General features: G+C 37.2%; 1 protein-coding gene across 1 annotated transcript; it reads right to left on the bottom strand.

Annotated features, from left to right (window-relative positions):
- Positions 1-359: 359 nt before the first annotated feature.
- zgc:63587 (septin-2) lies at positions 360-25,323 on the bottom strand. The gene is made up of 12 exons (XM_015047851.1): positions 25,214-25,323; positions 19,216-19,264; positions 18,724-18,823; positions 18,551-18,637; positions 18,093-18,216; positions 17,242-17,376; positions 16,838-16,955; positions 3,933-4,034; positions 3,712-3,857; positions 3,444-3,527; positions 3,310-3,367; positions 360-1,231 (listed from the first exon to the last, which is right to left on the bottom strand). The coding sequence occupies exons 2-12, from the start codon at positions 19,240-19,242 to the stop codon at positions 1,166-1,168; spliced, it is 1,047 nt and encodes a 348-aa protein (XP_014903337.1). The 5' UTR covers positions 19,243-19,264; positions 25,214-25,323; the 3' UTR covers positions 360-1,165.
- Positions 25,324-27,240: the final 1,917 nt, after the last annotated feature.

Genomic DNA, 27,240 nt, shown 5'->3' with positions numbered 1-27,240 from the left:
CTCAACTTTATTTTCAGTGTCTATGTTGAGTTTCAAACCTTTTCAGCGTCATATGAAGGTTATTTGAGTATAGATTACTTGTACATTTAAATAATTCTATTTGTATTTTTTAGTTAATTTGAAGAACTTATTGGTAAATTTCAATTGTTATAAATGTTTAAAATAATTAGGAAAGTGTTTCTCCACACAGAGGATCTCACTGCAGCCAACAAACAGGAAGGAAATCCTACAAGAAGAAGAAAAAAAAAACTCAGACTAAACAAAAACATCCTGTTTGGAAAACACTTGATATCTTTGACTAAACTCTGAAACTAACATCCTAAACAGCATAAATGAAAACATAAGCAAAAAAGAACATATTACTTTAGTTATCAACAGACTTTATTTCAGAAAAGTACAAAAAACAGATTGTTGACAGCTAAATACAAGTCCTTTATGGCACATAGTTAAGAAATAATTGTTAACTCAAGAAAAAGACAAAAGGTGAGAATGGCACATCAGAAGGACAGCAGCTCGGGAACAAAGATTCAATCTGGCGGGTTGAAGTTAAATAAAGTCTCTAATATGGATTTTCTTTTTAAGAAACATGTAGTGTAGACAGTTTTAAACTGAATCTAATACAGACATGATCACAACTGTTTTCAGTCTGCAGTTTGGAACTAAAACTGCAGATAAAAACAAGCAGGTGACTCTGGAGATGGATTCTCTCCATACTAACGGAGCACAGTTGTTGGATTTTATTGTTAATTACTAAAGTTCTGAAATGAATCAGATAAAAACCGAAGAGCTGCAGCCGGCAGGACTGAAGGCAAAAAGAGGCTGAAAGTTTAATTAGACACAAAAGTTAAAAACTGACAGCAAAACAGACAGGAACTGGCGATGAGAGTCAAACATCCTGTAAACTTAAGTGACGATGTCTTTTAGTACCGTTTTCAATGGCAGACTGACAGACAACGACGACGTGAGGCTAATTAACGGATAAATGTTCATGATAGTCATCTTTGTTTTAGAGAACAATAAACAAAACAGAACAGTGTGGTTATCCTGGTGGATGGATGCTTAGCGGGAGCAAACAGAGGAAGAAGCAGGTGATGAAGATGATGAAGGTCCAGGTGTGATTCCTGGTTGGAGGGTTTCTGTGAATATGGCGGACGCTTCCCTTGTTTCACTCGTCAGATTTCATCTTCATCTGAGCCTGCATCTGAGCGAGCATCTCCTGCATGCGCCGCAGCTGCAGAGGAACGACAAAAATAACCAGAAAATTAAAAATAACACATGAAAACAAACATTTAGAAGGTTTTCAGCTAATAACATACAGCTAAAGAAATATCTTTCATAAATTAACTGTGTAAAAACAATTTTTCAGATGACATTATTTTCAGATGTAATGACATCAGGAAAGCGACTGAAGTGTGTAATTAATGTTAAGAGTATTTGTTAGTAACTATTAAATAATTGCTGCAATAATTAAATAAGAGCTCAAATAACAAAACAAGAGTTTTGGTTACTTTAAAACATCTGTTGCCATCTTGTGGCTGTGAACGTTAACTTCACCAAATGCTATTTTCCTCTTTATTGTTTTAGTTTGTACTAAAATAACTTTTTTCTTCTGTGTCTGATTATACCAGCAGAGAAAATAGAATATGTATATTATCTTATATGAACCTATTTTCTTTCATCTTACATTTTATTTTGAAAAGCTTGTCTTTTTGTATCAATTCCTCCTGTGTTTTATTTGTAACCTTTACCTCAGCATCTCACAGAAATACAACTTCTGTACTGTTAGCTCATTTGACATACACTGAAGAAATGCTTAAAATGTACATCAACAAAATATAACATATTTATTTATTAAAATATCACCTATTGTAATAAATGGATCCTCTCACCTATAAGATGATCTATTTTCCTAGAGATTGTAACTAATATTTGTAATAATTTAGGTGAAAGAATATAATTCAGTAGAAAATTTTGTATTCTGTTCAGAACTGTAAGGTTTTTACGCCATCAATGCGCCCTCTAGTGGTCTAAATTTATAATAATCACATTTTATAAGAGATTAATTAAAGGTGTAATTGGTACAGTAAAACACTAAACATTAATTTATTACTCTGATTATTGTACATGGGTAGATACACTTATCTGATCTTTTTCCAGAAGAAGTTTAGAAAAATAAAGTTCCAACTATATTAATCTTTATTTCTTGCCATCTTTAAATTGTATACTATTTTCACAATTACAATTAAATATAAAAGAAAGAAAGAAGACATAAAAATGCCCTTTCTGGGATAATTTCTTTTTGCACATGGGCGAATCAGCTGATGGTGCAGATTGTGAACTGACAGATTTTTATTACAACATTGCAAGTTGAAAACCTTTTCAATCTTTTATTTGAGCTCCTATTTCATTAATGCAGCAAATAACAATTACATATTGTTTATTAACTAACCCAGTTAACTAGATAGAGCTGTTGAATCAGTTCCACTTGTTAGTTACTCTTTCTAGTAACTTTAAATTTGCAGTGGCGTTTCCTCCCACTGCAACAATTACAGCGTGTAGAGAAAAGCAGCTCTTCTTGCCGGCGCTGAGCGCCTGGAGCTTACTGAGGTTACTCCCACCATAAAACCCAGCAAGGACACCAGCGAGGAAGTGATGCCATATCCTGTCGGCACACTACAAACAACCGTGATTGAGCCCCAGCTGCAGCAGGCCAATAAAGAGCAATCAGAAAATAAAATTTAAAAATTAGGTTGTTTTCCTTGCTTTTAAATACAAGGAAAAGGGCAGAAAAGACAATAAGTGATCCTGATTAGACTTTTATAAAAAAAAAGAAGAGCAAACTTCCACCAGAGATTAATCTCAGAATTTTTCTAGAAAAAACGAGAAAATTTATGTTATTGAGAAGTCGAACATTTGCTAGAAAAAAACCTTAGAAATTTTCAGATTAGGCTCAGAAATTCAAGAAAAAACTTCTGATATTAAAAAGTTGAAAAAACTCAATTTTTCAAAAAACATGGAATTTTCTGAATTTTTCCCAGCAGGTTTCCAACGTTTGAAACTCAAATTTTTGAGAAAAAAATTTGCTATAAAAAAACCTTATAAATTGAATCTCAATACTTCTGTGGTTTTTTGAGCAAATTTCTGACTTTTCAAACTCAGAAATTTTCTTGCTTTTTCTATAACATTTCTGAGATTTTGTGGCAGAAATTTACTCCTCCTTTTTATTTATAGTAGCAGTAAGACGCCGCCGTAAGCAGCAGTGCAGAGAGACTAAAGCTCAGCTTGTGCAGCCATTTTATCGGATTTTACCTCCAGCTCTTTCTGTAGCAGAATCTGGTCTTTATCCACCACATCCTCATCCACAGCTCTGCAGGGAGAACAACAAAAAATGAATTAAATTAACCTGGATTAAGGGTTTCTTGTCGATTTGATCAGCGTCTCACCTGCCGGCTCTCTTCAGTCTCTCGGACCGGAAGTTCTCATAATGCAGATCCTGAGTTACTTCCTGCAGGTCTTGCATGTGGGTCCTAAAGCAACCAAACAGTCAGACAGCTTCAAGAGCCATCTGAAGCTCTTGAAAAGCTTCAGATGGCCACCAGAGGGCAGTAGCATCCTGCTTTAAGTCATTTTCCAAACAGGACCGGCTCTGTTGAAGTTTTCACATCTTACTCTAAAAAGTCCAGAAAGCTACGAAGTTTTAAGGAGACTCACACAAGCATGGTGCGTAGCTTCAGGAAGTCGTTGTGCTCTGGGTTTTCCACCTCCACCACCCCCCACGGGTACAGACGGCCACGAATCTTCTTCCCCTTCACCTCAATCAGCTGGTTGGACCCGATCACAGCAAACGGGATGCTCGCCTGCAGAAAGGACAGTAAACGTCAGTGTCTGCACAGACAAACAAAGAGGAATATCTTGATGATGTTTGTCCTCACCTTCAGCACTCGGGTCTGCTCCTTGAACTCCTCGTCTTCATCAGAGTCGGCGTCAGGAAGCTGATAGATTTTGATGCCGTGTTCGGCTATTTCATCCAGGATCTGATGAGAGTTTGACAGGAAAGCAAACCGTGAGGCTGCAGAGCAGAAACAGGTGGAAACAAACACAATCCATCGCTACCAAACGTATCAGTTTCTGCCAACATTTATTAGTTAAAACCAACATTATTAAAGATAATAAATATTGATAAAATGTATCGTTTAAATCCTATGACAATAAATGAAACAACAAACAATACAATAAACGTCCACCACTGACTGAAGAACATATTAAAAACGTTTGGCATGTATTTGTACTCAACATGTTGTAGAACATTTATAACATTTAAAGATTAAATCTCTGGAGGATCCGTCTGTCTTTACACATCAACAAAAGCAGAAATTTTGGTCCATTCTTTTATAAAATAGTCCAAGATAACAGAGTCTCAGAGACCAATAACATCTGGATTTACGAAAATAAAACAGCTGAACTTTATTTACTGATTGTGGAAGTTCTCAATGCAGTTGGCTGCACTGAATTTTATTTAGGGGTATCTGGGTAGAAGGGATGAATAGATTCATGATTTTTCAATATTTTCGTGTTCTCCTTTCATCTTACAATTATGCTCGACCTTTTGTGTTGAATATTTTTACAAGGCATTGCGGAGTAAAACAGACTTTAAAGAAACTGAAGAAACACATAAAATTAAGAAAATAAAGTCATAAAATTACACAAATAAAGTCATAATATGAAAATAAAGTCATACAAGAATAAAGTCGGTTTATGAGAATCACGCCATAATATTAAGAGAATAATGTCAAAATAATATTGCTGCTTTATTCTCAATCATATTTTTTCTTAGAAAGGCCCTAATACTTTATCGTATTGGGGGAACAGAACCCATTTATATTAAACGGTTAAAATAACAGCTCCAGCTTTCACTCGCCAGGTTTAAAAAGGTGATAGTAATTTCCACGTTTGTGTAAGAGCTTGTTGTTGCAGCAACACTTTTAATTAAAGCTCTGCCATGGAGGAAAAAGGCAGGAGAGCAAAGCAGCAGACAGGTGAAATAATAACAGTCTGTGTGTGGATTCAAGCTCTTAATAAGTACGGGAAAAGGTCGCTCTCCCTCCTTTTTCTTCTCCGGCCGGTAAAAAAACAGGTAACAACAAAGGAGCTTTCTTCTCTGTTACTGCAGGGACAGATGTCACTATTTATTATTCCAAACATCAAAGCTGCATTTTTCTTTTGTTTTCTCAAGAGCAGAATTTTTCATATTCACAATGTAAGCTTACATGAAGGAGCCAAGAAATGCCGAGTGTTGTTTTAGGGGGACTTTCATGTGCTCGCGTACATAATCGGACAGTAATGAGTCGGCCGGGGAAGCGAGCGCAGGTTCGCCTGCTGGAGTCCATGTTGTGGCGGCGGCTTGTTTTCTCAGTGGACGCCAAGTGTGTGTGTGAGATAGTGTGTGTGGGGCATTGTTGTGGGGCAGATCTAAAAACAAACAAGCTTTGCAGGACTCAAAGGAGAGCGTGACACCGGACCTGAGCCTCCTTCCCCCCCCCTTTGGTCATGTACGCAAAAACACCCGACGTACAGAAGCGGCGTACATGGCGGCTGGATAAACACGACTGCGGCGAGGCAGAGCACAAAGAATTTAGGGAAACTGTACAGTCAGAGGGAAAAATAAACACGCAACACAATGACGGGGAAAACGAGGCGCGCAACAAATCGAGGCAGTCAGCAAGCAAATAAGATAAAGAAGAATTAAAATCATGGGATGAGATAAAATGAAAAGAATTTAAGAAGCAGCTAAATCTGAAATGCGCTCAAAAGAAACTACACTTAAAAGTTTACTGGGTCATTCCTGAAGCACAGTTTTGTAGTCTGTCATCTGTTTGCAGCCCCTCCTAATCCAAAATGTCTGTTTACCAGAATTATTCCGCTCCGTAACGTGTGCTTAAAACAGCCTGACACCTGTAATCAGGGCCTCTCGTGGATCATCAGCTGCCAAAATCACCGCCTGCAGCAAATCCCTGTTGTCTCCTGCTGATTTAACCGTACACAATGTAGGCCTCAACGCTGCACCAGACTCTCCTCAAGAGAGCGAGCGAACGAGCAAGCTGTGTATTTTAGTTGGCACCTGCTTGCTGGCAGTGGAAGCCATTTTGATTTTTATGACTATCCTGCTGGGCAATAACACAACACTGGCCCCAGCACGCCTCCTTAATGTTGTTATGGTTGGCTGTACGGGTCCAATCCGCGATGTTCAGGGGACAAATCGACTGTTACGCCAACTGGGTTCCTCCAGATATTTAATGCAAACATTCCTGACTTTTCTAGACTCAACTTAAAAGAAAATATAAAAGAAAATAAAGTTTATCATGATTTTAATGCAGATATTGCCACAGTGAGCAGCAGTTTAGAGAAAGAGATATAAAATAAGTTAAATAGCAGTAGGACACGAGGGAGGAAGGAAATGAAGGACAGACACAAGGAGGGAAGAAAGGAAAGGAGAGAAAGAAGGTATGGCAAAGAAAACAAAGTTTGGACAAAATAGAAGAAAGACAGGAGAGAAAGAAAGAGGAGAGTAGGACAGAAAATAGGAATGGGGGAAGGACAAAAGGAGGGAAAAGAAGGAGGGTAAGAGCAAGGAAGGAAAGGAGAGAGAAGAGAGGAAGGAAAGAATTACTCTAAAGAGGACAGAAGAGAGGTAGGAGTCAAAAGCAGAAAATCAGGACACAAAAGAGGAAGGAAGGGAGGACTGAATAAAGGAAAGATGAGACAAATAAGGAAGGAATGAAGGTAGGAATCAAAAGAAGAACCAAAAGAAGAAGAAATGAAGGTAGAACACAAGTAAGGAAAGAAAGGAGAGAGAAAAGGGAGGATGAAAAAATGACACTAAAGAGGACAGAGGGGAGTTAGGAGTCAAAAGAAGGGCATAGGACACAAAATAGGAAAGGAAGGAAGCAGAAAGGAAGGACAGCATTTAGAAAATGAAACAGATCCATACATAAATTTTTAATATTGTCATTTTATTTTTTCCAAACCTCTCCAGGAACCAAACACTCATGACTTTACCGCAGTGTGGATCAGTGGAACCAAGTTAATATCACTTTATATTTTTGGAAACCAAGTATTTTTTTAGTTGCGGTATTTCATCGTGTTGAGGTTGACTGAGGCTCACCAGTTAGAAAATGGGTCAGGAATTTAAACGCCACAAGTCACAGCAAACATGGATTTATACAAAAAGCAGGGATCAGACCGTTGTAGAAATAGCAGCATTAGATATACTGCAGTGGTTGTGTGGCCCAAATATAGCAATACCTGCAGGCCTATACATAGGTATAATTACACAGAGGGATGTGGTGGGACAGCAGCGAAGGTTGAACCAAAACCACCAATCAAAACAAGGCGCAGAGCCGTCATTAAAGGGATCAACGTTTTCACCCTGTCAGCCTCAGATGGCAGTAATGTTTTTATGATTTGTTCAGTTTCACACAAGCAAAGCCACAAAAACAAGTGACTCAAACACCTGCTGCACAATTTTCACAGGAGGAAAACATGAAACTGCCCAGGAGTCGAAACGCTGCCGACACATTTGCAGTTGCACAGTTTTTCTCACGTGCCTCTGGAGGACGGAGCTAATTCTCCTCTGGGGTGGCAGGTTGCGTGTGTCCACGAAACCTAAACTGCAACAATACTTGGAAGTGTACAGAAGCATTCCAAGAAAATCAACAATGCGCACACGGGGGGGAAAAAAAACAAAACAATTAAATGCATGTCGGTAATAATCTACCTAGATTGAAAAGAGAATTGAAAACTTGCAGGAAGCAGGCTGAGGACACTTTGACGTAATGTTTATGTAACAGAGCAGCTCCCTGTCAGCGTCGTTAAGAAGCGTATCTGATCAGCTTTGAACCAGCAGAACATCTAAATCCTTGAAAAATCCAGCTTCTTTACACAAGCGGCCCTTTATCGTTCTCTTTTAAATAATTTCAGTTTGGTCCAATCTGGCTATGAAAGGGAACAGTGTTTTAAAGCAAGAGTAACTAATGATGGACCAACTGGTGGGACAGTATGGGGCTGAGGGACTGGGGCCCTGTTTTTCCTAGGCTGAAGAATTTATTAAAGGAAAATCCCGGCCACTGTGATTGCTCTGTGATCCTAATAACATTCCAGTTGATGCAAACAGCTGCTTGCTCTTAGCCTAGCAAAATAAAAAATAAAATCCTCTCTGCCACGTTACAACCAGAAACGCTCTGTGGCTTTCATACGACTGCATGAAGTAGAAGGAAAATGATAAACATGCACAAAAATACGATTTTCATCTACAAAAACAAATGTTTGCGCTCTTCTCCTTTTAAAATGTCTCAAAATCAGTCAGACAGGAAACAGAGAGTCTGTAAAAATCAAGTGTTTTCGAGTGTCGCCACACAGTCTCGGCTGAATTAGGTCAGCTTGTGGACTGCATCACTCTTACACTCGACGATGCTTTGATCTAAACCCAAACAGTTCATGTTTATGGTCATCCTGCTGAAGGCAAACCGCACACCTTAATTTTCCATCAAGCAAAAATTTACTTTTCGGTCAACTTTTGAACCAAAATTGACCAAAAAGGTCTCATCTGGTGAGATCAATGTCTTCCACATATGTGTAATGTCCCTACATGGGATGCAGAAAACCTGAATTAGAACTACAGCCTTCTTTCAACGGTGGTTGAAATCAGATCGGTAGCAGAATCTGTCAGACAACTTTAGCTGAACTCAGTAATTGAAGCTTTAGATCCCATTTTTATGGACAGGTATGTCATCTACCCCACAGTGACAATAAATGTTATGTCTAGTGATGATCCTAAATGTCCAATGAGAGCAGAATCGGTCCGGGACAGATCCTTGAGTTAATTTGTTCATTTCTCTTTACAGAGAAACTTCCCTCTGTTATGCATGATGGAAACAAGAGAAGAGCAGAACATTTAATGTCTACATACGGCTTGAGTCTCTTTAGGAGAAGGTGATGAACCATCAGGTCTAAAGTATCGGTAAAATCGTTCTGGTTAAAACCAGGATGGATCTGTCATTTACACACTACAAAGTTTGAACCAGTAAAGTTTTCTCCAAAACTTTAACCAGAAAAGTTGGTTTAGAAATTGGTCTAAAATTTGAGAAGACTTAAGTATTTTATATTTGAAGAGAGGCTGAACTACAGCAAGATTGGAGGAAAGAAGTGATGTAATTATCAACATGTTCTGACGACATAAAAAACTTCCTACAGTTTTCTGTGATTCAAAGTATACAGAGCAAAGCTGATACAAACACAACTTTGAATAAGAAAGGCCACAGTTCAGACCATCATCTGGAAATTAACTGGAAAATCCTTTACAAAATGTATATTCTGTCATGCAAACTCCCAAAAAAGGTAAAAATAAATAAAGCACACTGGTGTAGATTTTAGGCCCTAAAAGTTTAAAGTATGAAGAGCAAGCGACACAAAACAGAAATATTAAAACCAGAAAACTAGTTTTTAAATAAAGAAATAATAACGTTTAAGAAAATCAAATTAAAGCTGAGAAGAACACCGAGCCATGCACTATTAATAGTAAAAAAGGAAACAATATTTCATGTTTAATTACAAAAACAAAGGGCAGGCAAAGAGGAGAAAGAAAAGCTTGTTTCTTGCTGGTTCACCATTCTTTCCCCTCTTTCAAAACTTAATTTCTAACCTCAAAGATGGGAACAAACGCTCGTCTCTTAGCAGGAAAAGCTTTTCAGCCAGTCATCTTTCTGCAGCGTGCAGAGAGCCTGATGAGAGCGAGGGAGACCCAACAATACCTGAACCACAGGCGGGGGTAGCAGGGACATAGACTTCAGACAAAAAAAATAACAACACGTTTGTATGCACCAACCTCTGCCTCACTTTCATTACTGTAATCTGGCATTAATGGTAAAAAGGGGACTAGATGGCGCGTCTCTGTAGCAGCAGAAAGTCACTGATTTACCAGAACAATTTGGCAATGGAGGAAAAACACAGGCTTGCATCTTCAACCTGCAGACGGAGATGGACCCATGACCCAAAAATATAGTATTTTATTCAAATAAAAAATATAAAGTTGCCAAAAAAAAATTACACAGGAGTAAAAAAGTATTTGGTTTATAAGTTACTCACACACTAACTGGTCAAAAAAAAAAAAAGAAAAGAAAGAAATCAAGCATTTAATTTCTAAAAATTATGTAATCAGACAGACCAAAATATAAAGTTATGTAGAAATCTTGGTACTTAATAATTTATATTAACAATTACAAAATAACAAAATCAATTTATTTCAATAAATATTATTTTAGCATTATTATTATTATTAAAAAACATTATTATTTTATTATTTTATTTTAACAGAAACTGCAGGTGTGTGTCTGTGTCTAATGAATCTTTGGTTAAAACAAGTTTGTTCTTCATTCAGTGAAGTTACTCAGTGGGTCCAGAAATACTAATCCAGAGTAGTGACACTTAATAAAATTATTCAAGTAAAACTAAAACGTAAAAAATACTCATGAAAGTATTTTTTCCCCAAAGATTTCTCTAGTACACATAACCAGTTACTACCCAACTCCACCTACAGAGCATTTTGTTGCACCACAAATACAATTTCTTTCTCTCCATGACATTAAAAACACTTTAATATATTTCCTACAAGTAAAAACGTATTTATTTAAACGTTAAAAAAAACTGCATTCAAGGGTAAGTGTGTCTCAACCTGCTGCATCTATAAGCAACAGAAAGCGGGGAGGAAGTTTAACGCCCGTGGTTACTTGAAGGCATCACATGAGTACCATTGATCCACACACACACACACACACACACACACACACACACAACTATTGTCTGAGAAAAGTATTTGTACAGTTAAGACCACCCACCTCTGCGATCAAAGAGCACAGACACAATTGAGCTATTCATGTAATCTTGTATTTAAGTGAGACTTTAAGAGGGGAAGCAGAGTGAATATAGGAATTCAACCTGACCAATATTTTTAAACTGGTCTCAGAGCTACACTACTAAATACAACCGATATAATCGACTCTTTAGCGGCGCTGCCCTTCAGCACTTTCTCAGACCAGAGCACCATGTGTAATGGAGTTGCTCGCTCCGTAAGGGAAAGCAGATATTTATTGTTTTAAAATCAGCGGAGATGTGAAGCAAGCCTGGGCACAATGACCGCAGGAGAGCAGGAAAATAAATATATCCGCGTGTTTGAAACACTCACAGGAAAACGGCCAAGCACAAGAGCAAGGACGCACACAGAATGAAGTCATTCCTGCTTTCATTTCAACTTCGCAAGAGAGTTTACAATCTGAAAACTGGTACAACAAACGCAAGGAGTGGAAAAGCTGCCCAGAAAAGATCTATGAACGATAGATACAGATGCATCTCAAAGTCAGTGAAACTCACTTGCACAAAGGAATGAACATTAGCCAAAAAATATAATTCCTAAAGAAAGTGTTTCTTCACAGGGTGCTGTAATCAAAACAAATTATTTGAAAGTTAAGTGGAAGGAAAACATTGGAGGGAAAAAAATCCACAAACAACAGGGATAAACAGTCTTAAGAGGCCTGTTTGAGTTTGTGGACAGAGGAGACTGTGAGGTTGAGAAAACGGAGGAAATTTTAAATGCTGAAGTGGATGGCGTAGAGCTGATTGAGGAGGAAGAGGAGCAGATCATTCCCCCCCAAAAATGTGTTGAATGTTTGGAAACATCTTGGGTTTGGCAAAGATGGTGGAAAGAATCACCATGGATGTGAAGTATTTATTCGTTCTTTTTTTTAAAGGGTGCAGGAGGTAAATGTCATTGTCCATTTATTGCTATCGAGTTGAGCTGATCAATATATCATGATTTGATTTTAAGACTGATACAGTCTAAAATAGACTGTATCAGTGTATTTTAGACACCGTTTTGTTCAAAGTATTAAAAACTAACACGTAGCTACAGTATTTTTGAGATACAGCTCATTTTCCATCATCACACAGAACAAACTGAATTTCTTAAATTTGTTCTAATGGTGGTTTAACAACCAAATGCATTCAACGCTTCGAGTTTGACGCATGTCCACTTTGAATGCAGACGCTTGACAGTTTCCTCCACACTTAGTATTTCTCGTGTCAGGTACATCTAGTTTACGTTCAAAGTCTACGTAGAGGCGCGTCAGACGTGTCAAAATCGCTCTAGCCGTTGTTTTGCTTGCACTGGACACTCCTGATGCGTCAAACGCTCCAAAGTGCCTCCACACAGACTTTGAATGTAAACCAGACGGGCCAAACAAAACAATGTTTGGTGTGAACGCACCATAAGGCTACTGTTTACTGACTGAAGTCACAGCTGGGGAAAAATAAAATTTTTATCAAAACTTATCAAACCCAGCGTTTTGCTTTGGGGGCGCAGGATAAAACTCATATGACTAACACTTTGTTGTTCAGCTTAAACCAGACAACTTTATGTGTTGCTCACTCTGCAATTCCAGTCTAAACCTGCTGTCCTCCCAGCTGAAAAAAGTAATACAGTTTGAGACTAAAGCCCTATACAGGATATGACTTTAGGGTCCCAGACTGAGAGGATCAGCCTCTCAATATACCCTCCTCGGGGGCAATTTATAAACCAGGAGCATAGCAACCCCGGAGAAGGAAATTGGCATTAGATGGAAGGACAAAGTAAAAAAGCGCTTTGTGAGGCAGTTCCAGGAGAGGAACGACTGAGGAAAGCACAATTAAGGGGAGGAGAGGTGAACGATGGGAGAAATGTTCACCCCGTTCTGAGTCTGAGCTGCACAGGCTGGACGGTTTCGTCTTCTCAATGGAAACAGTCTCGGCACATTACAGGAAACTTATATTGTTCCATACAAGCCGTTTCCCCTCATAATAAGAGAATGGACAAGCATTGAGGAAAGCACAGGGGAGCAGGGATTTATTATGAGACGAATGGCTCCAAACTGTGAGAAAGTGCCAGCAAAACACAAACTAATAAATTGTGAGGGCAAAAACACTCGGAGTTATCCATCATCCAAGGGTTTCTGCTTCCTGGCAGGTTCTTGGCTCCTGCAGGTCTAACCTCAGAGGAAGGTCTGATGTCCTGCTTCATTAAACACGACTGACTGCTGAGAATCAGCTACATAATTTACCCAGAGGTGGGCAGAGAACCCAAAAACAAGTAAAAGTACCGTCACTTCAATATCTCTCCTCAAGTAAAAGTAAAAATTAGTCCTCCAAGAAATTACTCAAGAGAGAAAGTACTGAGCAAACGATCATAACATCATCAAATATAAAGAAAACAGGATCTGATCTGAAGTTTTCCACTTTGATTCCTCTGAACAATACTAATTAATTAAGACAAAAAGAGAAATCTTATAAAAATTCCTCTTTTTTAGCTCATTTAATTTGAGCCAAATTTTTCAGTTGCTTGTTTTGTTGCTGGATTGTTAATTTTGTTTTATCAAAACGGGTCTCTCTTGTATCAAATCTTCGATTTCAATGAGACAACCTGCATAAATAGAAGTCAAATAAAAAAACCTATAAAGTTATGTGAAAATATTGGTATTTTAAGGACCAAAATGAAAATAATTCATATAAATATCAATTATAACACAGCAAAATCAGGCAAAAATAAATATTTTTCCAAATCAGTTTATTTTGATATTAAACTTATGAAACTTTAACAAAAACCCCATGTGTGAATTTTTGGTTAAAACAAGCTTGTTCATCACCAGTGAACCTACGGTACGTGCGGTACTTACTTCATAATAAAGTTGCTCAAGTAAAAGTAAAAAAAAAAAAATACAGTGTAGAAAAATAAAAAGTTACTTTAATAAATGTAACCAGCCAAGAAATACTTCAACTAATCTGATCAAGCCTAGTAATACACAAGCCAGTTCCTTTAAAAGACACTTAAGATAAATATTTAAGCATAAATAATAAACAAAAAATACTTCATATATGATTTTATGCAGTGAATTCTGACTTATCACATTATTTGTTAAAAATGTCTTCTTGATTTTACAAAGAACAATTCCAGCAGCATGCCGAGTAAAATGAAATGGGATGAAACTGAAACGTGTGCATGCTCAACCTGCAGCCAAACAGGAGACAGAAGGAATAATCTGCACTCATTAGAGACATGGTGCCATTTCTAAATGAAGATTTGTCAATTAAGCCTCTAGATTTCCTATCGATAACGACTTTCCAAGAAACTCACAATCACTTGAAAGATTTAAAGATAAAGTGTGAGCTCAGAAAGGAAAACAGGACAAAAACAATTTATCTGTAGGTGCAGATAACAGAAAAAAATGGGCTGCTAAATCCTCAGTGGCATGGGTTTCTGGGAAAAGATGTGAGGATTTCTTAGAAAGTTTTGTTTAACTCTTTGGCTAATTGCTGCTTGGTGTGCAATGGGAAATGTCTGTTAGGGGAACATTTAGTGGAGCTTTGGACAAACTGATGGGCAGATAACCTCACAGACAGACACTGCAGCACTTTCATTTGTGCTGCTATGGTTACCACAGAAGAAAACACATAAGAGCGGTGTAAAGACAAATGTCACGTCCGACTTCTAGTCAGGACACGTGACCTGCTCCAAGCTGCCAGGCTCGGGTTTGTTTCTGGGACCGAGTGGTGACAGGAAACATGGGTTTGTTCATGTTTGGTGCCAGAGGAACACTTAAAAGGTCTAGGAAGGTTACACCATCAAACAACACAGCAGCCTCACTATAAAGTCATTTTCATCACAATGGAAATGGATTTCTGCTTTGATTTTTTTTAAATGGCTCCCACAGGTAAAAATAACTTTTAAAAAAAGGATAATGTGTAATTTTTATGTCCATGTCTTTTGATATGTTCATAAAAGTTCACCTTTTAAAAAAAAAAAAAAAGTCAAAAGGCTGTCACTTTCATGACCAACATGAGACAACTTAAAGAGCCTCGGTGATAAATGAGGAAGTTGAAAGCAGAAAGTGAGGAAAAATGAGGTGGGAAAACAGAGAACAGAGCAGCCGGCTGCCTAGTCTGACGCCTGCAAGGCAGCCGACTCCAAGACCTGAAGACGAGTACGAAGACGAGGAGGACAGACAGGCTGGCAGTCAATACAAAACGTGAAAAGATTAAAAACCTCAAGTTATGACTGCACGATTTTAAACAAGCTGTCCACAGTCGCCACATGCTTAATCACCAGAAGGTATTGTTGGAATGTCAACGACTTGATCTAATTAACTTGGGTTCCTTAGATTAAAACTTGATAATCAACTGAATTTGATTTGGTACTTGAATCTGATTATAATTTATGACTGGGCTATAACTCGGCATGAATTGGATCCAGTTGTCCTTTAGAAAGAGATTACATTCAACGTTATTTGGTACTGAATGAAAAAAAACTGAACTGGGATGGGAATCAGTTCATAGAGGTGGCTGAAAAGGAAACTCAGAGGCAGCGAGACACAGAAGATTATGAGTCAAAATCATTAATAATGGGTTAAAGTTCCTCTCTGAGGTTCTTTATTAGCTGCTATTTCTTTGTTTTATCTCTTTTCATCACACCTAACATAAACAGCAGAATGTTGAGCAATATTAAGCACCACCAACCTTGAAACTCACAACCACTAAACATCTTGCAGCTACGATAAAGCAGAGAATCAGAAATGTTTCCTATAAATGAATTTTTAAGTTATATGAATCATTTTGGGAAATGTTTTAGCCCTATTTATAAAGATACTCTCAATCAAATAGTGCAACCTCTTCTCGTCAGCTCTGCATGACTTACAGCTCTGGAAAACCTTCTGGTTATTCCACCAAATACTGATTTCTGAACATTAGTATTGTTGTTTGTAAATGAACATGAACTTGTTTTCTTTGCATTTTTTGAGATCTGAAAGCACAAAATGTCTGCTTGGAATTTCAGAGACATGTCAGTTCATTTTACTTAAACCTATAAAAAGTAAAATCAGAGAAACTGAACATTTAATTTTTTTCCAGAGCTGAATGCACGGATTAAGATGGCCTGGAGGATTGAACTTAACCGTGTTATGCTCCTCAGATTAATAACAAAGCTAATGCATAAGAAGTAAGTGAGGAAGCAAATGTTTCTGCTGTTACTTGCTGGATTAATTTATACAGGTATATTGTAGGACTGGATCGGTCTGAGTGGTTGCTTTACTTATAAAAACTCTAAAAAAACCAAAAAAAAAAAAAAAAAAAAAAAAGCAGAGACTCATGTCTGCAACCAAAACACCAACATTATTTGTGTGGAGGGCTAAAGAAGCAGGAAAGCCTGTTAACTAATAATGAATATGTGAGGTTATCATCTGAAAACACTCACAAGTGTCCATAAAATAAGGTGTTACTACGTCCTTCCCCTGTGGACAGCAGGAAGCTGAGGAGCGTGCAGTCAGACAGACACCTGGGCCAGATCCAACAGGAAGTATCTGGAGCGACTTAAAACTGGATGATATGTGTTGCATCCAAGTTATATACAACACTCCTGTTCCTCTTACAGTTTCCCCCCTTTATTGCCCCTCCCTGGACTTTTAAACAATCTGGTGGTGTCATGAAACACACAAAAAGGTCATACATCACTGTAATTACACAGGGAAGCACACTGCTGCTCTTCAAAACAAACAGAAAGACTCCGGACACAGAAAGCTTCCAGTACGCATGGATGAAAAATGTAGGTTTCACCCAAGTATTCTGTCATTAATTTGTTAATTTGGACCACATGTCAGGAATAAACGTTTCATCTGCAGGTGGAATAAAACAAATAAATGGGAGATTCTAAAGAAATGCAGCAATACTTTTATTGCCATGTCTCCTTCTGTGGAGACATGAAACTCACCCGTCTCTTCAGACGATCCCTCTCCTTCAGTGTGAGCGTATCGGCCTTGGCGATTACTGGAACAATGTTGACTTTGCTGTGGATGGCCTTCATAAACTCCACATCCAGAGGCTTTAGACTGGCAGAGAAAAGAAACAAGGAAATTAATCAGGAAGAAGACAATAAAACATGAAAACAGTAGACCCAAGAAAGAGGAACAGGACAGGAGAAAAACTGAAAACAGAAGAAACAGAACTAAATGATTAGAGGAAGCTAAAATTTGCTTTACAAAATCTTTAAAAATAGAAACAGTTTAGCCAGAAGAAACTTAAGGAAAAAAAAGACACGTCTCTGTCTTAACAGTTTAAAACTAAAATACTGCTTATATTTCCTTTAGTATTTGTGACATGTTTGCATTATTTTACCCGTGTCCAAATGGAGAAATGAAATAAAAGCAGCAGTGCACCCTGTTGTCCACTATGTGCCTCCGGTTCAGCCCACTCTCGTCATGTAGGTATCGCTCAAACTGATTGTCAATGTACTGGATGATGGTCTTGAAGCTGATGTCAGAAAAAAACCCCACAGATACATACTTTTTAAAAACAAATGGGCAAAGCAAGCAACACAGATATATACAGACGACATATTGAACTCTTTAATGAAGGGGCAAAATTACTCAAAAAACCGAAAGATTTAGGTTCATAATCTTTTAATTTTATCGACTTGTTTCCTCTGACTGGAAGCTCTATTAACATTTTGGGGTCATCATAATCCTGACATGGAGGGAGGTGAAGATTAGGGTGATGGTAAGGAGGCTTTCCAACTTTAAAGACAATGAACAAAGACAAATAACCAAAATACCAGCATAAACATGTAAAAAGCTTATCAGCTCTTATAAAAGGTGTTCTATTGGTGTAATACAAAAAATGCTTTTCAGCCGATTATTGGGAAGCACAAAGTTTTTAAAAGTAATGTTTGTGTCTAAATTTATATAGAAATAAATTATTCTTATTTAAACATCTTAAACATTGTTTTTTATCTTTTTTCCCCAATTGGGACTGGGAACAAGTCAAACATATGTTGTTGTTTTTTTTCTTGAAAAAAATTAAATGCAATTTTCCTTTCTGAAAACAGGAGTTACAAGAATATATTTCCACACATGAAGGCAGAATACCAAAATCAAATGAAGATCCATACTTATTTAGTTACTTTTTGACGTTCTCTAAAAGTTTAACATGATTATGTTAAATCTGCTCAGCCATTAGATCAGATGTACCAGTCTTGGCTGTCGATGGCGTCACCATATCCAGGGGTGTCAACCACGGTGAGCCGAAGCTTCACCCCTCTCTCCTCGATTTCAACAGTGGATGCCTCGATTTGGACTGTCCGCTCAATTTTCTCTGAGGGGTTAAAAAAAATGAGTTAACAGAAGCACAACACCTGGGAAAATACCCTTAATGTGATATTTATGCAACGTTAAAAATACATTTTCTCCCTACATGTGTCAAATACTTCAAAAACCGAGAAGTTGACATCTTAAACTTTTTGCAGTTACAAAACTTGGTCAATTTATTTTAAGTAAAATAAATCCTAATCTGGCTGAGTCATCAGAAGGGCCGTCATTTTGAAGGCTGCAGCATTCCAAACGGTCCTTCTTCAAATAAAGCTCTGCTGGAGACATTTCTTCTTTATTACAGAGTCTGTACGCGTGTGCATGTGAATTAGAGAGCGTACCAGCAGCTCCAGGGATGTAGCGCTCAGGGTAGAGATCAGTAAGAAACAGGCTGTTTATAAGTGTTGATTTGCCCAACCCGGACTCTCCTATTTAAAAAATGGAAGAAAATTCATTATGTATTAAAAAAATAAACAAATAAAATCAACTTATGCAGTTAAGAGTGATCACTCACCAACTACCATAAGGGTGAATTCAAAGCCTTTCTTCACAGATTTTCTGTGCACTTGGTTTGGGAGGTTTGCAAAACCGACATAACCAGCTGAATCTGGAAACTGAAAAACATTGAAAAAACCCCATCTTAAATCTGTAATGTGAGATATAAAAATCAGATTATAACATAGCAATAAAGACCGTAGCAGAGCAGATTTATTTTATGGGCTTGTTTTCTTATGCTTCACCAATTTCAGTGAATAAACTGGTCATTTCTTAAGCTCCAAGTCAGTGCAGATGTAGGTGAGATTGGTGGCGAAGCCGATCACTGGAAAATTCCAGCAGCCAATAAAATAAAGTCAAGAAGCACTTGAGTTTAGACAGGATTTCCTTTTTAAATGCTAATACAAGCATGTGTGCAAAACAATAAGTCACATGGATCTCATTTGTAAGCTCTCATCCAAATATGGGAATTTAAAGCAAAACTACACAGTTGTGTTGTTCTCATCCTCACCTTTCCTTTTTCTCCAGACTGCGACATCACTACTTGTTAAGAGTTACGCCTGCAAGTAAAAAGAAAAGATTCATTTGAGGATGATGTGGCATGCCCCATAACATCTCATGTACAAAGCTAAAATAGAACCAAAAAAACATTTGATAAAGCTGAACTCCATAGATACACTAGCTGCAGAATAGCAGGTGTATCATCTAGTAGTGCACCCCATTCACTCTATCACTCCAAACGGTTGACAGAGGAACAAAACCAGTGGTTAAATCAGCAGCATGATGACTGAGCAGGAAGACTGGACTTCATTTTATCAACAATGAACTGGCTCCTGAGTTGCAATGTGAGAAACAGTAGAGTGAAGTAATGGTGCTGGACGCAGATTCAGGATGATCCTGAAACCATTTATTCAGGACTAGGTGCCGTGGAAACCTAATCTGAGCCCAGTCCACTGGTATGTAACGAACCAATCAAGTGCATGAACACTTTGGGAAGGAAAGCACGTTGTAGTTTTGGGCCCCCTTTTGTAAGCACATGAAAGTGGGCAAAGATCCTTGATACTGACAGGGTGGTTTCACCAAGCCTGCAGGGAGAACAATGGATGTTTAGCCTCTTGGTTCCTGAAACTTTTCCGATATGGGCCAGCTCAGCTGAAGGAGAACATGTGTCTCACCCTTGACTGGAGTTCAAGGTCAAGGACTGCAAAGCCACACCAATCATTTAGGGAGGCAAAGAGAAGGGGCGTGACCCGATCAACACAAAATGGAAAGTGTTAGAGACTTCCTCAAGAAATAAGAACTGATTAAAAGGAAATAACAGGCTTCACATAGAAATATTTATATGCGAACCTGAATTTAAAAATGCAGATGTCAGACAGTTTGCGAGAAATCAATTATCAGTAAATTGATGAATGAAAACAAGACAGATTTCAGTCTTGTCTTAGCAGCTTATAAATGCTCGACACACTCATTTTAATTTTCAGCCCATATCAAGATATTTAATGTTGTTAAAAAGCCGGTTGTGCCACAATGAATTGATAAAACCCATTAACAAGCTTAAAATCTTATTGAGAATGTGTTCTTGCATTATTATGCCATTACCATTATGTAACTTGAAAATGGTCTCAAAATAACAATATTACTGTTTATGACAATAACTTCGGGGACAATTTATCGTCCAGCAAAATTTGTTAAGGTTCAGGCCTACTCCTCCAACTTTCAACATCTTATAAAAGCAGCAGCTGAATTGAATTACAAGATCTGAACAGGGAGCAAAAAACGTCCAAATCAGAATCCAATTTCCAACTTGAAACTCAGAAAATCCAACTTCCAGGTACAACCAGAACAGACAAGCACTTCAACCTACCAAACAGCATTATAGATAATCTGAAAAATTCATTATTCATGTACTAACGTCTAATACTGCAAAGTCTGGGAAACAGTGGCATACAAAAAAAAAGTCAATCCCTTTTGAGTATTTTGCTTTACATGTGACAGTGTTAGCCTTCTGGTGACATAGGAGACATTGCCATTACATGAGTCACCTTTCTGGCCATCACGTAATCTGTCTTGAATCTTATGACTATCCTTGTAGTAATTCAGTGAGCACAGATAAGCTAAAGTGCATTATTCCACCTTGGAACAAAGTGGTGAACACACCAACAGACTGACTCACAGCCCAGGGTAACACCAGCCTAATCATTGGTTTCTAGCCTAAAAACACACCTAATGCAATAATTAATGTGTTTTCTTTTCTAATGGACTTGTGAGCGACCAAAGCGGGCCACCCGAGCGCATTCATGTGCATCAAACACATACACCGACCCCAAAGTGTTGTTCCTCGTCCGGCTCTGTGGGAACCAGCATTAGTCCGGCAGCAGATTAATTAAACTGTTCCAAAACCGCAGCTGTAATCTCACAAAGACAACACTACAGGACACACACGCAGGAGGCACACTTCAATAAGGCTTTCTTAATAATAGCCATTTAATTGGCTGGACTGCCAAACAGCTTACACACCTACACACACAGCGAACAGCGGGTCGTGCTTGTGAGAGATTGAACTATTGAGAAAAATACCACATCAAAAACAGTGAAATTTCAAACCTGTAAGACAAGTTTACCGTTCATTTATTAGTTGACGAAAAGCTACAAAATTTCAGGAAAGGTCCGACAATCCTCATGAAAACATAACTTCTCCACAGGTGGAGCCTAAATAACTTATTAGGAAGACAGATTGGATTTTACAAACTGAAGTCTTGGTGAGCCAAAACAACAAACCTGGCAATAATTCACAGTAAACAATCCCAGAACTGGTGAACATTCATATGTACATCTCCTCAAAGCTGAATGTTGTGGTTATTAGTCTCATACCTGCGAGATAATATCAGGTGTAAGATGTTTTTAAATTGTTATACCCTCTGCATTTCTTTGACCTCATCTCTATTCATTTTCAACATTATGAAATGGCAGAGGACCACTTCCTTATTGCATAGAGAGGAAGTGCTTGGTGGTTTATAAATTTAACAACCTCAGAGGCATTTCATCCACACAAATTTAATACGAGAAAGACTGAGGCTCAAGGCATCCACAGTGTCTTACATGTGAAAAGCCAGAATGAGAGAGGTAGCATGTTGGTGTTTAATTCAACATTTGAGTGTCTTAATAAGCTCAAAGATGATCAATTGTAATTTGATTACATTCTGTAAGAAAAACTTATTAAAGAGGCTAAATGCAGTGAATGTGACCAAACTCAACTCTACCAATTTTATTCTTCTTTTCACATGTTTTGAACTGTATTGAGACAGCTTGCCTTTTTTGGAGCATTTGGTTTTAGAAGTTGTGAAAAAACTTCATTATTGTTGACAATTTGAAGACAAGTTTGCTGGACTAAAGAAATTTCCCATAAGAAATTGAAATGTCATAGTTCTTCCTCATACATGCATAGTTCTAACATTACATATTACGTTTTAAGAACTTCGATAAAAATAAAAAGCATCAAATAATCTTCAGTTGTAGTTTTTTTTTAAATAAATCAATTGGTTGAAGATCAAAATCTATTTCTTTGATTAGCTTTCATGATATGCTGCTGAAATGTCCCCTCTTCATTAAACATAACCTGTTGTTGGGAGTGCTAATTTTACATTTAGAAATGTAATAATTATCTAAATTAGATAGTATTTTATATTTTTTGTGATTCAAAACTACTTCCTCTATCTTTACTTGCGTATCTGCAGAGGTTTTCTTTAAGCCAAGTAAGTTTCTCAGTTTGTATTTCTGTCTTTTATTGAGGTCTGACCAACAAATTATTGATGTAGTTCTATTTTTTGGTTGATGTTAAAGTAGTAGGCAATATGTTTATTACAAAACACGGTGAGTGAGCAGTTATCTGTACCACCAAAAATTTTATTTAAAAATGCAATTATAGAAGATCTGACTAATTAAAAAAAACAAGATTAAAGGCAAAACTGTGAAGATTACTATAATTATTTTCCTAAGTTAAAATGGTTCATTTAGATGTGAAGACTGGTGTCTTATGTGTTTGTGAATTATTTATTTATTTTTTTTAATTCAGTTTTTCTCAGCTGCCTAACCGGATTATTCAAAACCTCTAAGACAATAACTCTGGCCCACTTTGTCTGTCACCAGGAATCATGCATTCACACCATTCAGGAAAACAGGAGGAAGCATCCTCTGGTGGTTTTGTAGATGGGTGCATTGGTGCTTGAGTGGGAGATAAAGTCACAGGAAAGGGGAAAGGTCAGAGACTGGTCAGGGATCAGGGTTCAGAGATGCTATTCGCCGGCAGGATACATTCCTTTGATATCAAATTTATTTGTCCAGCTAAGTTGTTTTCTGTAGTAGGAGACAGCTGTGGACATTAGATTACAGCTCCCAGAGTCAGTCCTTGTGCTTGAAGCGCTAGACATTCAGTAAGAATGGAAGTGAATTACGCAGGCTGTCAATGGGCCAAAAACACAAGCAAAGATGAATGATAATTCTTCAATAGTGGCCTGCTGCCACATCTAAGCCACATAATGCATATACTTAATGGTTTCCCACTCTTATTGTCAGGCTGTCTGAAAGTGAAATTTATTATTGTGCCACACAATAAAAAATAATCAAATAAAGGAAGAAGTTTTAGAATATGCCACAAGTGGGCTTAGTATTAATTTTTTAGCACAAATGAGTGAAACCAGCCTATTTTACGTCAGACCTGTTCTAATAGGTCAGAAGCATTCAATGTTTTTATGATTAAGAAATGCATCAAGCATAAGAACTACCAGACTGTGTTTTTATCTGTCATTGGACAAGCTGGAATAGAAAATGTTGGCAGGTTTTGAGAAATCGCACAGTTAAGGAAATGTTCTACTACCTCTGCAGGGAATACATACAAGGGCTATTGTTGACAGTATTGAATTTACTAGTTTTGGTTAATGCAAATATGAAGAAATAAACTATATCATTCATAACATTTCTTGGATGTGCAGCTTTCCACTTCATCAAAAAAGACAGAGATTTTAAAAGTTCTTATTTCCATAAACTCAAGTCTCATTGTTGTCTCAATTTATTTCTTTGTTATAACTATTGTTTTATTTTATTTAATTCATCTTAAAAACAGTTTTTATTGGATTCCTGTAAATTATTTTACATCATTTTCCTGTAAATTATTTTACATCATTTTTAGTGCTACTTTTATTTGGAAAATCCAGTTTAATTGCATGTGGTTTCCATGGAGAACATTTCACTTTCCAATTGTAGAATAATTTACAGTTTTTGCAGAAAACACAGCGAATATGGCTCCCACTTTTTCATTTTTGGTTCTGATATAACCATCATTAGATCACAATAGAAAGGCTTCCTGAGGTTCTGTGTAGATAAAAAATAGTTTAACCATCCAACCTTTCACTACAAATTTGAACTTTTTAATTTTGAGTATTTAATAAGAAACCACTATCGTAGATGCTATATAAACAGGTAACTAAAATAAAATAACTGTGATTAGGAGCACATTGCATTTTGAGATGTACAAAAATTATTGAGCTATAATCTGTCTTGTAAATAAGATATTCAGTAACTTTAGTTTACTGTGTTTTTGGTGATCCAGAAAGAGACATTTGTATAACTTTGTTCTGTTTTGATAATTATTTAAATTTACTAGGAATGATTTATTGCTAAGACAGTTCTATTTTCAATATATTCAGAAAGTAGGGAAAGGTTTGCATTTATGGTAAAAGAGAACCATAAAAATAACTGGTATGGACAAGTGAAAGCGTCACAAAATCACTTATTGCAAGCTGGCCTTAAAATCTCTAACAACTGCTGCATCTTTATTTTTTTTTAAGAGCAAGCTCTTTGATTGTTCATTGTAGTTTGTCAGGAAATGCTTAAGTCTCAGCCTTCCCTGTATATGTGAAGAATAAATATTCAATCTGATCAAATCTATTTAGAGTAGACATTTAAAACTGAATCCAACTAATTTTTAAGAAACGTTTAAAAACAAGACACTAAGTGAGTTCAAATCCTCAAAACGTATTTTTCTTTAAGACAAAAAAGAATAAGAAGAATGTGTTTGGACATGTGTAAAGTGATGAAGGGGGAAATAAAACACACTTTAAATCATCTCACAAAGTCTTATGGCCTCTGAGTTTGTAACATTGATGTCCACCACACCCAGTTTGTCAGACATTAAGTTTGCAAAACACCAACTGGGACAAGGTCATTGTTGTTTTGACCTACACCCTAAGTGAAATACAACATAACACATAATAACCTTACTCTCTCCTGCTTTAACGCCATATTTCATAAACAGATTTTAGGCGTAAAACAGAAAGGAACCTGGCCTAACGTTACATGCCAAACTTTAGCATGCAACAGTTGTTACCGCGACCGGTGTCGTGTTCCCAACTCGGCTTCCACAGGCTCTCTTGCTAGCTCTTTACCACAAACTCCAAATAAACTTAAGTTTTCGGATCAAAATTACTTTTAACGGGCGCGCCGCGTCTTACCTGCACGGTATTCTGAGGTATAGTTAATCAACCGGAGCCTTTACGCTGTTGCTACTATCCCAGCCCAGGAAGGGGAACCCGGAAACTGCTTCCCTAAGTCCGCCCTCCTCCAACCAGCTGCTGGTCAACGGCTGTCCCGTGGCGTAACTGCCGCCATTACGGCTCAGCAGAGTGGGTGGCTGAGCCGTTCATGTTCTGACATATTAGAGCCAATATGGCGGACACAGAACTTTGGTCACTTTAAACGTCTGCTTTAAATTCATGGACAAACATCAAGATGCAGAACTATATGATATGATAAACAATCTGGAACTGTTGGAAAACCCTTAATTTTTTTTTTTTTGCTTTGCTCCTTCGTTTCTTCTGTATGTATGGGAGCAGCCTGGGTCGGCTTCTTCAAGTTCTTTAGATTTGTTTACATCTGATGCCGATACATTTGTTGTATATGATGATAATAATAATAAAGAGGAAAAAAAACGTCTGCTTTTTGCGGAAGAGCATTAGGGCCACTGGAAAGAAGAAAAAAAATCTGACTTTAATCTCAGAATTCTGACTTTTTTCTCAGAATTCTGACATTAATCTCAGAATTCTGAGATTAAAGTCAAAACTGTTTTTTTTTTGTTTGTTTTTTTTTTCCAGTGGTCCCAAATCCTCTTCCGTAGCTTTTCAACGTCTCTAACCGTTAAGGCCATTTCTGATTAGTTTGTAGGTAGCGTCCAAATTGTCACAATAAAAAACATGTTTTACCATGGAAAATAAATTCCCACTTGAAATTAAAATTGGGCATATAGAGCAACACAAAGGTATGAAAGCCCGTTTCCGCCACTCTAATAAGAAAAATTCTATACTAGGATAGTATATTATTACCAACATTATCACAGTGGTGGAATCGAGTTTCTAAACATTTTTTTGTAAACACCTTTTGCACTATTTCTACCATCTTTGTTGATCCCAGTATGTTTCCATGATTTGTTTCGTTAGATTTTAAAATTCTTTTTTTTATATATAAACGTATTAGCATTCCTTTTCAGAAGGATAATATAACCTCCCACTGTTAAACACTCAAAAAGACATCAGAAACATCAGTACAGGAGTATTGATAGTTCCTATTGATGGTTTATGTCAGAGGTGTTAGTTTTTCTTTTTGGAAGTTGGTTGGTTGGTTGGTTGGTTGGTTGGTTGGTTGGTTGGGTGGCTGGGTGGCTGGCTGGCTGGCTGGCTAGTTATCGTATGCTGAGTGCATATTTGTAGTACTTGTTGAAAACTGTATAGCTCACCTGTGTCATAACTGTGTATAGCGATATCACCTTAAGACGTGTTTATTTATTTGCTTTTTATAATGAATTTGAATAAGCTTTAAACCATGAGACACATTTATTTATTTGATTTGTTTCTTACACAAAGATAACGAGTAAATCATCTAACTTTTTCTTTACCAGTTCATGTAATACACTGAATTTGCATGCACTGTAAATAGTTTGTATCACTGGAATGCATTTGATTTAATCAAATGAATTAAATAGTTTCAATCTTTGACTGGACTGACTTTAGAATCTGTTTATCAGCTAAGATTGTGCGCATAAAGAAAGAATTTGACTTCAGTTTCATGCATTTGCAGCTCACATAAATATACAAACTCTTGATTTAAGTAAAAGATGGGGATTACTCCAATTTATTTACAGCATTCCCAAATTAACTGTTCTGTTACTTCATTGCATTTCAACTGTTCTCTTCAATTGACCCCAAGTTCTTTCCAGAAGTAAATTTCAGCTTAAAATTTAAAATATCCACATTTAGTTCTTTTTTGTGCAGAATTTAAATCACTAAACCTTGTATCAAACCAGATATGAAAATTGTCTTTCTCCTGCATGTGTGGCACAGACATATTAAGCCTCCATGTCTGAAAAATCAATAATCCACTGTTTCAAAGCTGCTTAAAAAAACAGCTAAAACTTCCCCACAGCCAGGCTCCCCCTCTGCTTATAAGCCCTTCACCCCTCTATTCACTGGAAATAACAGTTCAAACG

This window comes from Poecilia latipinna, unplaced genomic scaffold, assembly GCF_001443285.1.
Source record: "Poecilia latipinna isolate Pla-1442-1.1 unplaced genomic scaffold, P_latipinna-1.0 Scaffold845, whole genome shotgun sequence".
NCBI classification, from domain to species: Eukaryota; Metazoa; Chordata; class Actinopteri; order Cyprinodontiformes; family Poeciliidae; genus Poecilia; species Poecilia latipinna.
The sequence above is the reverse complement of the archived record's forward strand: the minus strand, read 5'-3'. Positions and strand labels throughout refer to the sequence as shown.

Coding starts and splice junctions, on each gene's coding strand:
- zgc:63587 (XM_015047851.1), bottom strand. CDS start 19,242: ATGTCGCAGTCTGGAGAAAAAGGAAAG. Junction 3,858..3,932: donor AGCAGACCCGAGTGCTGAAG/GTGAGGACAAAC, acceptor TCCTTTCTGCAG/GCGAGCATCCCGTTTGCTGT. Junction 3,368..3,443: donor AGACTGAAGAGAGCCGGCAG/GTGAGACGCTGA, acceptor TTCTCCCTGCAG/AGCTGTGGATGAGGATGTGG.